Genomic DNA, 12,932 nt, shown 5'->3' on the forward strand with positions numbered 1-12,932 from the left:
TTAAAAGAGCTGACAGAGGAGCTTTCTGTACTATTAATGTTGATTTCCAATAAGTCTTGGAACCCTGGAGAAGTTCCAGAGGACTGAAGGAAAGCTAATGTTGTGCCACTATTGATATCTTTTTTTATGAGATTACAAGTTTGGTTGTGTCATAAACAGATAGTTAAGGGTTAAAGTCTCTTTTACCTGTAAAGGGTTAACAAGCTCAGTAACCTGAGGAACACCTGACCAGAGGACCAATCAAGGGACTGGATAATTTCAAATCTCTGCGGAGGGAAGGCTTTGTCTGTGTTCCTTGTTTTGCTCTGTGTGCTCTCTTTGGATCTAAGAGAGGCCAGACATGTCTCCAAGTTCTCCTGGAGTATTTCCTACTATCCAGTATAGTGAGTATTAGAAAGGCGAATTAGTCTTATAATTTGATTTCTACATTTGCAATTGTGTGTTTGCTGAAGGAAATTCTTTATTTCTGTTGCTGTTACTGATTATTCTGAGGAGGAGGGAGGGGGAAGTCTCTCCAGTTTTTATAAGTTAGACCCTGTATTTTTGCATCCTGGTAATACAGAGAGAGTGTACTTTTTTTTCTTTCTTTAATAAAATCTTTTCTTTTTAAAACTTGATTGATTTCTTCCCTTGTTTGGATTTTCAGGGGAAGGGGAGGGGGAAAAAGTGAATCCCTCCTTTGTTTGATTCAAGGAGTTTGAATCAAGGTATCTCTCTCCAGGACTAGGGAAGGGGAGGGGGAGGTGAGTCCCTCTTTGTGTTGAGTCAAGGATTTGACTCAGTGTGTAATCTCTCCGGAGCAGGCTGGAGAGAGGGAAGGGGCGGGAGGGGAACTGGCTGTTTCTCTCTCTCTCTGGTGAGATTCAAGGGGTTTGAATCTGGGTTCCCCAGGGGAAGCTTGGGGGACAGGCAGTGTGTTATCCACTTTAAACGTAACTGGTGGCAGCGAAAACCAGATCTAAACTAGAATTTTAGTTTAGAGGAGCCCATGCAGGTCCCCATCTTGGAACCCAACAGCTCCAAGTGGGGGAGAAGACCTATGACAGGTTGATAAAGGCATTTCACTTGGTACTACACAATATTTTGATGAATAAACTAGAGCAATACAAAATTAGCATGGTACACATTAAATGGATTCAAAACTTTCTAACCGATTGGTCTCAAAATGTAATTGTAAAGGAGAAATCATCATCAAGCAGGTATGTTTCTTGTGGGGTTCCGCAGAGATCAGTTCTTCATCCCAGATATTTAAAATTTTCATCAACTACCTATAAGAAAACATAAAATCATCACTGATAAAGTTGGAAGGGGACCCAAAGTTGGGGGCATGATAAATAATGAAGGGGACAAGTCACTAATATAAAGCGATCTGGATCACTTGGTAACCTGGGCTCAAGCAAACAATATGCATTTTAATGTGACCAAATATGAGGTCATATCTAGGAACAAAAGATTGTGGGCCATACATACAGGATGAAGTACTGTGTCCTGGGAAGCAGTGACTGAAAAAGATTTGGAAGTCATGGTAAATTCTCAGCTGAACATGAGCTCCCAGTGCATTGCTATAGCCAAAAGGGCTAATGCAATCCTGGGATGCATAAACATGGGAATCTCAAGTAGGAGTAGAGAGGTTATTTTACTTCTGCCTTTGACACTGGTGTGACCACTGCTGGAATACTGTGTCCAGTTCTGGTGTCCACAGTTCAATAAGGATGTTGATAAATTGGAGAGGTTCTGTGAACAGCCACAAGAATAAATAAAGGATTAGAAAACCTGCCTTATAGTGAGAGGAGCTCAATCTAGGTAGTTTAACAAAAAGAAAGTTAAGGAATGATTTGATCAGTGTATAAATACCTCCATGGGGAGCATACATTTGATAATAAAGGGCTCTTCAATCTAGCAGACAAAAGTATAGTAATATCCAATGGCTGGAAGTTGAAGCAAGGCAAATTCAGACTAGAAATTAACCTTCGGAACAACTTACAAAGGGTTATGATGGAGTCTCTATCACTGACAACTTCTAAATCAAGCTTGGATGTTTTTCTAAAAGAGATTATCTAGTCCAAACAGAAATCAATTCAGGGAAGTCTTATGGTGTGTGTTACACAGGAAGTCAGACTAGAAAATCACAATAGTCCTTTCTGGCCTTATCTATATAATAAAATTCCAGGATTGTCACTCTGTCAGTGAGTCACTCTGAAGTACAGAATGTCTGTTGCATCAGTGTGGAATAGTGTAAACAGCTACAGGCATCGTTGAGAGCTCTCTTCTTTTAGAATATCATCAGGTTCAAACCTCTGTGCTGTTTGTATGTTTTCTCACATATTTATTCCTTCACTCATACATTTCTTCTTGCTATGAAGCAGATTCCTGGACGACGCAGTCCAAAGACCCAGAATGGACTTTTGAGACCTCCACAGGATGAGAAGCTGAGCAACAGCCAGACATCACTTTATGAGATGTTGCAGGAGAAAGGAAGATGGGTAGGAGTGAGTTTGGACCAGTCAGCACTCCTTCCACTGAGGTTCAAAAACATCAGAGAGAAGACAGATGCTCATTTTGTGGATGTGATTAAAGAAGACAGGTAAGAAGGAATTAGCTACATAATTTTAAAATAGTGTGGTAGAAAGAAAGCAAACATGCTCCCTGCCTTTAATCTCTATTCCCCTGCTCTTGTGTGATGTTGGTCATCATACTGTGGCAGAGCTCTGACCTTGCTCCTGCGCTTCTAGGCGGTTTATGCTTAGCCTCAGTGGCTCACTGTGACCCTCCACGTAGCCCTTCTCTCTCTAGGGCCAGGGTTACAGTCTACTGAGCATTTTTCATCATAGGCTGCAAGGAGGTTGGTGAGAGAACTCCCACAGTCTCTGTTCAGGTCCCTGTCAGGACAGGAGGCTGACTTCCCCTTCCAGGAGCTGTTCCTGTAGTGGTGGGTTGGGGGGAACCCGGGCCCACCCTCTACTCCGGGTTCCAGCCCAGGGACCCTAATGGTAGCAGTTGTTGGCAGCCAACCTTTCACTGCCAGAGTTGCTACATTTCCCTGGGCCACTTCCCCACAGCTCTCCTGCTTCTCCCTTCTTCACCCTTACCTTAGGGCTCCTTTAACGATGTTTTAGGGTGTCTTCAGTAACCAGCCCTTCAGCCGCACTTCCTCTCCTCTGGCTCCCCTGCCTGACTGGAGTGAGCCCTTTTTATAGTAACAGCAGGGCCTTAATTAGAGTCAGGTGGTCACATTAACTGAATGGCCTCACCTGACTCTTTACAGATTAATTAGAGTCAGGTGTTCTCATTAGCCTGGAGCAGCCCCTGCTCTGGTCAATCAGGGAACAGAAAACTGTTAATCCAGTGGCCAGTATATCTGCCTTCAGCTATTCTGCGGTACCCAACTGGCCTGAGTCTATCACAATACTGTAAGTTTTCTAATGTTAGTCTGCTTGCTATTCTGTAACTACAGTAGGAACTCACCAATCTGAAAATTCTGCTAAGAGGAATACCAGTGCAGGTTTTTACTTAACTTTATTAATCTTTCTCTTTGAACAGTTATTTTACATTTGAGTCTTTTGAACTAAAAAATCCTCAAAAATTACAAAATCTTCATAATATGTTATAGTACATATGTTATTTGCATTTGCTGTTTTTACTATAAACATGGAGCTACAAAAATGTTATATCTGCATATAATAATTATACCTGGTGACATTGAAGTGTTTAGGAAAATATATACACTTTCTGTCTTGGATGCTGAACAAATAGAAGGAGATTGTCATGAAAGTATTGGTCTGATATTGTCCTAAATATACTTTCTGTAAAATTAGACTTTCTCTCTTCACTTTAGGATTTTAAATTGTCACCCCTTCTATGGGCAAGAGGAAAATATAGGCTCCAAGATCCCGCAATCTGTGACTTTACACAAACACAGACAATTTCCCTCTTATTATAGCCAGACTTCAACTTGAGTCTGTCAAAAGAATAGCTTGTGAACGTTAGGAATAACAACATTAGATAATAAGCTGTTTCTATTGTGATAGCAAGCAAATCCCCAATTAGATTAAGGGCTTCATTGTGCTTGGCTCTATATGAACACATAGATAGTAAGTGTTTTGGGGACAGGAACAATGGCTTCCTAATTAGAAACATGACAAAACCAGGGAAGACAGAATAGAGAGTGTGTGAATGGGAGTCCAGATTGCAAATAAAAGATTGTGGGATAGCTAGTGATACAGAGCATACATCTTTTTTGTTTTTATTAAATGTTGCGTACTATCTGTTTGTTTTCATTACACCTGAGTGTTTAACTTCTTCTCATTTCCTGTTTTATCAAACCCTTGTCCTTTCCATTTTTACACACATACATATCCATATAATTATATATAAACTATATCCAACCACTTAGCCATTGTTAAGGGTCTGTTTGTTTAATTATTTCTAAATATACATCCCTCTCTGTCCCCCTTTTCCCAATTAAATTTTCTCCCAAGGCTACCATCAATAAAAGTTCTTCTTTGAGTGCTTGTTCATGTCCATTCCCCATTAGGTGTGCACGCGCCGCGTGCACGAGCATCGGAAACTTTTCCCTTAGAGGTACCCATCGGGCCGGTGGGGCCCCCACCTGAGTGGCGCCACTGCACCGTACATATATACCCCCGCTGCCCCAACCCCCTCCAGTTCCTTCTTACCATCTGTGGTGACATTGGAACAACCTCTTGCTCTCCTATGAGAAGCAATCCCTTAGCTTTAGAGTAATTAGCTGCTATCAGTTCATTAGCATTCTATTGTTGTGGACACTTAATAGATTAGGTGCTTGGTGGCTTCCAGCACCCACCCCGGGCCACAGGGCATGCCGCAGGCCCAGGTGTTTAAGGCTTGCGCCACGTGCCGCAAGCCCATGCCGGTTAGTGACCCCCACGACTCCTGGCTTCGTTGCCTGGGGGAAGCACACCAAACAGGTGTAAGATTTGCAAGGCGTTTAAGCCTAGAACAACAAAAGAGAGAGACTTTCGCTTGAAGCAGTTGATGGAGGCAGCGCTGCAGCCATCGGGCCCAGAGCGCCCGACGCCAGCTCCAGCTTCCTCAGTGTGGAGTGCCCTGGAGTCGTCAAGAGACCCGGTGCCAGATAAGCACCACAAGCCGTTGGCCTTGGAGAAAGGTAGGCCACAGCACTGCTCATCCTCTCTGATGCGGCCCAAGGCCAAACCAAAAGAAGGGCGCGGAGGTTCTCCACAAACAGGGGTTCTCAAACTGGGGGTCGGGACCCCTCAGAGGGTCACAAGGTTATTACATGGGGGGTCACGAGCTGTCAACCTCCACCCCAAACCCCACTTGCCTCCAGCATTTATAATGGTGTTAAATATATTTAAAAGTGTGTTTAATTTATTAGGGGGGTCGCACTCAGAGGCTTGCTGTTTGAAAGGGGTCACCAGTACAAAAGTTTGAGACCCACTGCCCACAAAGGAGATCAGCACCATCTCAGGGCCCGAGCACTGGAAAGAGCGGGATAGACATTGTGCCAGCACCGATGGCATCGGTGCCACACATCCCACTGAGTCCAGTCCTAAGTGAACTCAGTGAGAACAACGGGCTCGAGGGAGTAATAGATCAGCCCTCCACGCCTGACACCTTTGAGGCGGCAAAGGACCTCATTGGGTTGTTGGCGGTGAGCCCCCTCCCGAACAGGGAGAAGCCTCTGGCATCCGGGCCCGCGGTGCTGTCGAGGGGAAAGCTGGCAATGGTGTGCCGTTCGAGGACACCCTCCAGGCATCGCTCCCGGGGTTGGTCCCAGTCGAGCATCAAGTCTGTGGACTCTGTTACCTCTGACACAGAAGGAAGCCTCAGTACCGGAGACGAGTCAGCGCATGGGGTTAGTGTAAGGGACCCGACGCTCTCTGGCACCCTCCAGAGACCGGCACCAGGAGAAGGCGAGCCGACCATCGCACGAGCAGTGGTACCAGTCCCATTCCCAATCGGCAAGAAGCCGCTCATCGGCCTCCCACCAGCACAGGTCAACGGTACCGCCGTGGCCTTCGCTCTCGGCGTCGCCGGAGTCCAGCACCGACTCAGGCCGATACAGTTACCTGCACCGGGCACCGGACAGCAGAGAATACCAGGCTGGGTGGCAACCCCAGTGGGGACACTGGCCCTTCTGGACCCCTTGGGCCTACCACCAGCAGCAAGGGGCTCCCTCCAGGGCCAGCTACTTAGTGCACCGGTCCCAGTCCCCACCCCAACGCTCCTCCATGCACGAAGCTACCGCGTCCAGACCACCTGCACTGTCGCCAAGCGAGAGACCGGAGAAACCGGCACTGAGTCCAGTGCCGCCCCAGGGTCAGCTGTCCGTGCCCGAGCTGGAAGCCCCTCCTTCAGGAGAGGGGGACCAAGGGGACCAGCAGGAGGAAGCGGAACAGCTGCTGACCTCCTCGTCATCCCCGGATGAAGCGGTGACAGGCACAGCGGTATCAGGACCTCTGCTAATAGACCACAGAGCCCACCAAGAGCTGCTGCGTAAGGTTGCTCATAACTTGGGGATACTGGCTGAGGAGACAGTTGAGCAGGAGGACCCCATGGTGGATATCCTGAGCCCAGAGGGTCCATCAAGAATAGCGCTTCCGTTCATTAAGACCATACAGTTGAACTATAAGACTATATGTTAGACCCCGGCCTCCAGTGCTCCAACAGCCAAAGGTGTGGAACACAAGTACTTCGCCCCATCAAAGGGGTACGACTTCTTGTTTTGCCACCCAAGCCCATGTTCCCTGGTAGTCTCGGCAGTAAACGAGAAAGAACGCCATGGGCAGCAGGCCCTGGCCCCTAAGGCCAAGGAAGCGAAGTGCCTGGACCTGTTTGGCAGGAGGGTGTATTCCTCAGGGGGCCTCCAGTTGAGGATTGCTAACCAACAGGCCATCCTCAACAGACATAACTTCAACTCCTGGGCGGCAGTGGGGAAGTTTAAGGACAACTTCCCGCAGGGTTCCCAACAGGAGTTTATGGCGCTGGTGGACGAAGGCAAGGCCGTAGCGAAGACCTCTCTCCAGGCATCCTTGGATTTGACAGATGCGGCGGCCAGGACAATCGCGTCTGGCGTGGTCATGCGACACTTGGCGTGGCTACAGGAGTCAGATCTGCCGCCTGAGGTCCAGAACTCGCTCCAGGACCTCCCCTTCAAAGGGTCCAGGCTCTTTTCAGACCAGATGGACGCAAAGCTGCATAGCCTGAAGGACTCGAGGGCCACACTCAAGTAGCTGGGTATGCACACCCCGGTGACCCAAAGCAGCACTCAGCATCACTACCAACCTCGTCCTAGGCAGGAGCCCTACCGCAGGCAAAATGGGGATAAGAGGAGGCGGTGTAATAATAACAACAATAGCTCCAATAGGCTGGGCCAGAGCCAAGGCCAGCATAAGTCTCAGCCCGGCCCTAAACCAGGCTTTTGAAGGTGTGCTCAAGGACTGTGTACCAGACCAATCACCGGATCCATCCCCTTGTTTCCTGAATCACGTGTCTCGCTTCTCCCATGCGTGGTCCAGCATTACGTCGGACCGTTGGGTGTTACACACGGTGCGAGGCGGTTACATGCTGCCAGTTCTCCTCCCTGCCTACCCCCAACTACCTTCCCCGTCTCTCTTCAGGGACCCTTCTCACGAACACCTCCTGGAAGAGGAGGTTCGCACGCTCCTAGAGGTGGGGGCGGTAGAGTTGGTACCAAAGGACCTAAGAGGGAAAGGGTTCTATTCCCGCTACTTCCTCATTCCCAAGGCCAAAGGAGGCCTTCGACCCAATCTGGACCTGGGCGGGCTCAACAAGTTCCTGGTCAGGGCCCGGTTCCGCACGGTTTCTCTGGGCACTATCATCCCTTCCCTGGATCCAGGGGACTGGTACGCTGCCCTCGACATGAAAGACGCGTACTTTCATATTGTCATCCACTCGGTGCATCGCTGATTCCTGCACTTCACTGTAAACCAAGAACATTACCAGTTCACAGTTCTCCCGTTTGTCCTAGCTGCGGCTCCGCGGGTGTTCACAAAATGCATGGTAGTAGTGGCGGCCTTCTTACGGAGGCAGAGGGTCCGAGTTTACCCGTACCTCGACGACTGGCTCCTGGCGGGCCGGTCCAAAGAGGAGGTTCAGTCCCCATGTGCAAGTGGCCCTGAGACTATTCCTCATGCTGGGGCTCCTGGTCAACGTCCCCAAGTCCACCCTCATTCCAATGCAGAGAGTGGAATTCATAGTGGCAGTCCTAGATGCGGTATAGGCAAAGGCGAGCCTCCCAGTATCATGATTCCTGGCCATCCAGCAAGCAGTGAACTCCCTGTGCCAGTTTCCCACTACAACGGCCAGATGCTGCCTGAGGCTGCTGGGCCACATGGCAGCATGCACGCATGTGGTCAAGCATGCCAGACTGAAACTCAGAACCCTGCAGGCTTGGCTTGCCTGTGTTTACCGCCCAGGCAGAGACCCCCTGGACTTGGTAGTGACTGTCCTGGGGGATGTATTAGACTCCCTGCAGTGGTGGCTGTCCCAGACCGTGGTTTGCGAAGGCATCCCCTTTGCTGCACAACAGCTGGACATGACGCTTGTGACGGACGCGTCAGACCTCGGATGGGGTGCTCACCTAGGGGACCTCAAGACTTGGGGCTTGTGGTCGGTAGCGGAGCGGTCGCTCCATATCAATGTGAAGAAGCTCAGGGCGGTTCGTTTAGCCTGCCAGACCTTTCTCGCCACTGAGTGGTCACAGCGTGACAGTTCTGACGAACAACACAACTGCCATGTTTTACATAAACAAGCAGGACAGAGACCGTTCCTTGCCCCTCTGCCACGAGGCTCTCCTCCTCTGGGACTTTTTCATAGCCCACGCCATTCATCTCGAGGCGTCACATCTCCCTGGGGTGCGGAACGAACTGGTGGACCACCTCAGCAGGTCGTACCGCATGCACGAGTGGACGCTCAGAGCGGATGTTGTGTATTCGCTCTTCCGCAAGTGGGGGTTTCCCTGGGTAGACCTGTTTGCCACCAGGGGCAATGCCTAGTGCCCGCAGTTCTGCTTGTTCCAGGGCCGCGGCCCGGGCTCAATAGCAGACACGTTCGCGATCCCGTGGGGAGGGAAATTGAAATATGCCTTCCCCCTGCTTCCTCTGGTGCACAAGGTCCTGCTCGAGGTGCGCAGGGATGGGGCGGCGGTCATCCTCATAGCCCCAGCCTGGCCCCACCAGCATTGGTTCAACACGCTCCTGGAGCTGTCAGTGGAAGCCCAGGTAACCCTGCCCCTACACGCAGGACGGAGGGCAGCTCCTCCACCCCAATGTGCAATCACTGCACCTAATGGTGTGGAAGCTCTGTGGCTGAATGCTTTGGAGAGCCAGTGCTCCCTCCCTGTGTAGCAGGTTCTACTTGGTAGTAGGAAGCCCTCTACCAGGGCAACTTACCTGGCAAAGTGGAAGAGGTTCTCATGCTGGTGTGTGCCTCAACAGGTTCAGCCACGCCAGGCTCCGATGCCTATCATTCTAGAGTACCTACTGCACCTCAAGCAGCAGGGGCTGGCCCCGTCCTCAATCAGGGTGCATCTGGCGGCCATCTCCACCTTCCACCCGTGGTTTTCAGGGGGCTCGGTGTTTTCCCACCCAATCATTGGGCGGTTCCTTAAGGGGCTGGAGAGGGTGTTCCCTTACTCATGCCCTCCAGTCCCTCCATGGAATCTCAACGTAGTCCTTTCTAAACTCATGGGGCCCCCATTAGAGCCCCATGCTACCTGCTCCCTCCTCCACCTTTCCTGGAAGTTGGCATTCCTGGTGGCCATCACCTCACCTCGGAGCCATCATATATGATATTTCATAAAGACAAGGTGCAGCTCCGCCCACACCCCAAGTTCCTCCCAAAGGTGGTCTCACAATTCCATCTAGGCCAGGACATTTGTCTGCCGGTGTTTTTTCCCAAACTCCATGCGGACCCGAGTCACCGCAGCCTGCACAGCCTGGATGTCCATCGAGCATTGGCGTTCTACTTGGAGCGCACCAAGCCCTTTCATAAATGCACGCAGCTGTTCGTGGCCATGGCGGAAAGGATGAGAGGCCTCCCGGTGTCGGCGCAGTGAATCTCCTCCTGGATTACAGACTGCATTTGGGCGTGTTATGACCTCGCAGGTGTTCCGGCCCTGACGGTCACGGCCCACTTGACCAGGGTGCAAGCGGCTTTCCTGGCACAGGTCCCGATCCAGGAGATCTGCAGAGCAGCCACCTGGTCGTCAGTGCATACCTTTACGACCCACTACGCGGTCAACCAGCAGGCCCGAGAGGACGCGGCAGTTGGCGGGGTGGTCCTCTGATCAATTGTTCCGTGACTCCTACCCTCCTCTGAAGGTAAGCTTGTGATTCAGCTAATTTAGAATGGACGTGAACAAGCACTCGAAGGAAAAAAAACAGTTACCTACCTTTTCGTAACTGTTTTTCTTCGAGATGTGTTGTTCACGTCCATTCTACCACACGCCTGCCTTACCCCTCTGTCAGAGTCGCTGGCAAGAAGGAACTGGAGGGGGTCGGGCCAGTGGGGGTATATATGCATGGCACAGTGGCGCCGCTCAGGTGGGGGCCCCGCTGATCTGACGGGTACTGCTAAGGGAAAAGTTTCCGACGCTCGTGCACACGGCGCACACACACCTAATGTGGAATGGACATGAACAACATATCTCAAAGAACAACAGTTACGAAAGGGTAGGTAACCATTTTTTCTACCTAACTCTGTTTCTCTTTTTTGTGGTTCTCTCTCAAGCAGTTGAGTGATCAATATTTACCTTTTTTCAGCTATTCACAGATGAGAGATTAGTGTGTGAGACCAATTGCTTACGGAAGACAGTTTAGCAGGATGTGTTGCGTTGTTTGTTAAAAACACACCTCACAACAGTATAACTTGAAGTTGCAGAATTATACTGTCTGTCTGTAGCTGAAGATACTCAGCACAGGCTCAGATATTCCTTGAGCTTTCTTCCTCCTTTTACAAAATGGATAGTTCTTTCTCTCTGAGTAAGAGCAAGAGGGAAATGCTGATTTGACATCACATTCAGAGATTAGGATTTTTCCCTTAATTAAATATTACCATCACAAAGGAGAAATCCCTTTTCAGTTCACATAATGGTAACTAAAAATACTTTCGCTGATTAGATAGCCCTATACAAACTGTCTCACCCAGTTGAAAAGTTCATCCATTTTAATATATCTTTACGTAAAATTGTATGTACTGATAAGAATTTATTGAGAAACAACCACAGACCTCCCTGGGTGTGAAAGGGATATCGTTAGTCTCCATAAAACTGTTACATGAGCAGGAATCTCCTCTGTGTCTGAATAGGGAATCATTAATGTGAGTTCTCATAACAAAAGAATCAAGATGTATTTTGGTTTGTCAGTTTACAGACACCCTGCATTTGAGATAATAGCATCAGAACTGTGCTTTGATTAAATGTTAATGGGAACTCAGCAGTAATGAACTGCTGAAACATTGTTGGATTATCTGGGATAAGGTTATAAGAACCCTGTTCTTGTGGTATAATTGCGGTCTTCACTCTGCCACAGCAATGCCAATTCTAACTCTTGTTAGTGCATTTGAGACCTTTGTGCTATGAACAGTTTCAGTATGCAAGTTGACTGTTGCAGTGCCATCTTCTGTACATTTTGTACATGTAACAGCTGTATGGTGTCATTTGGCACAGATTACTGTATCCTGTGCATTTTTACCAAAGCACAATTACTATGCTACAGCTGAAGCAAGTGGCGGTTCTTCAAGTGATTGCTCATATATCCATTCCAGTTAGGTGTGCGCGCGCCGCGTGCACGTTCGTCGGAAGACTTTTACCCTAGCAACACTCAGTGGGTCGGCTGGGCGCCCCCTGGAGTGGCGCCACCATGGCCCCGGATATATATCCCAGCTGACCCACCCACTCCTCAGTTCCTTCTTACCACCTGTGTCGGTCGTTGGAACAGTGGAGTGCGGCTTAGCTGACCTCCACTTCCCTAGCATTCTCATAGTTTCTCGTTCCGTATTGTGTATATAGTTGTAGATATATTTGAATTTTAGATAAGTGTAGTTAATTGTTAGTAGTTTAGTGAATTAGTGAGTTTAGTCGGGTTCGGGGCTTAGCCCCCTCCCCGCACCGGGACCGGAGCACATGCCCGTCTCCCTGGGTTTCAAGCCGTGCTCGGCTTGCCACAGGCCGATGCCCACAGGGGATCCGCACGACTCCTGTCTGAAGTGCCTCGGCGAGTCGCACTTAACAGCTAAGTGCCCAATTTGCAAATCGTTTAAGCCACGCATTAAAAAGGAGCGGGACATCAGGCTTAAACAGCTCCTTATGGAGGCGGCTCTCACCCCTCGATCCTCGGCACCGAGTGTGGCTCAATCGGACTCAAGAAGCTCCTCCTCGGCACCGGGCCGCACCGGTACGCCTAAGCCCTCTCGGCACCGGACGTCGCTAGCTCCAAAGCCAGGCCTGAGGTGCTCGCTCTCGCCGAGAGCAAAGAAGACTAAGACCCCTGCCGCTCCGGCACCGCCCGATGCGCAGCACGAGGGCACAGCTCAGCTGCACCGCCCGGCACCCGCTCCCGCCGCGGCACCTGCTAAGCCGGCGCCGTCGACTCCGGTCCGGCAAGGGCCGTCGAGTCCGGCACCCGTGACCTCCCCGGCACCCGCCGTGGTTGAGCTCATCATACCCTCCATGCCGGAGGTATGCTCAGTGGCAAAGGACCTGATTGCGCTGACAGACCCGGCACCGCCACCACCCCCGGCACCGCCGGAGCGGGTGATCCAATCTATTGGAAAGCCAGCCCTGATTCGCCCAGCTTCTATCAGCGCCCCTGACCGGCACCGCTCTCGATCGCGGTCCCGCAGACGCTCCAGGTCCCGGCACCGCTCTCGCTCTTCGCGCCGCTCGCAGTCCCGGCACCGCTCCACCG

At 50.2% G+C, this 12,932-nt stretch overlaps 1 protein-coding gene across 2 annotated transcripts in view; it reads left to right on the top strand.

Moving 5' to 3' along the window:
* Nucleotides 1-12,932, top strand: part of ADCY9 (adenylate cyclase 9) — a 179,813-nt gene that overhangs the window by 113,126 nt on the left and 53,755 nt on the right. The window contains exon 4 of one of the 2 annotated variants that reach the window (XM_039491147.1): nucleotides 2,364-2,584. In XM_039491147.1, coding sequence (XP_039347081.1) covers nucleotides 2,364-2,584 — 221 coding nt within the window. The remainder of the gene's footprint in view (nucleotides 1-2,363; nucleotides 2,585-12,932) is intronic. The other variant, XM_039491148.1, reaches the window with a different exon arrangement.

This window comes from Mauremys reevesii, linkage group 10 (assembly GCF_016161935.1).
Source record: "Mauremys reevesii isolate NIE-2019 linkage group 10, ASM1616193v1, whole genome shotgun sequence".
Classification (NCBI taxonomy): Eukaryota; Metazoa; Chordata; order Testudines; family Geoemydidae; genus Mauremys; species Mauremys reevesii.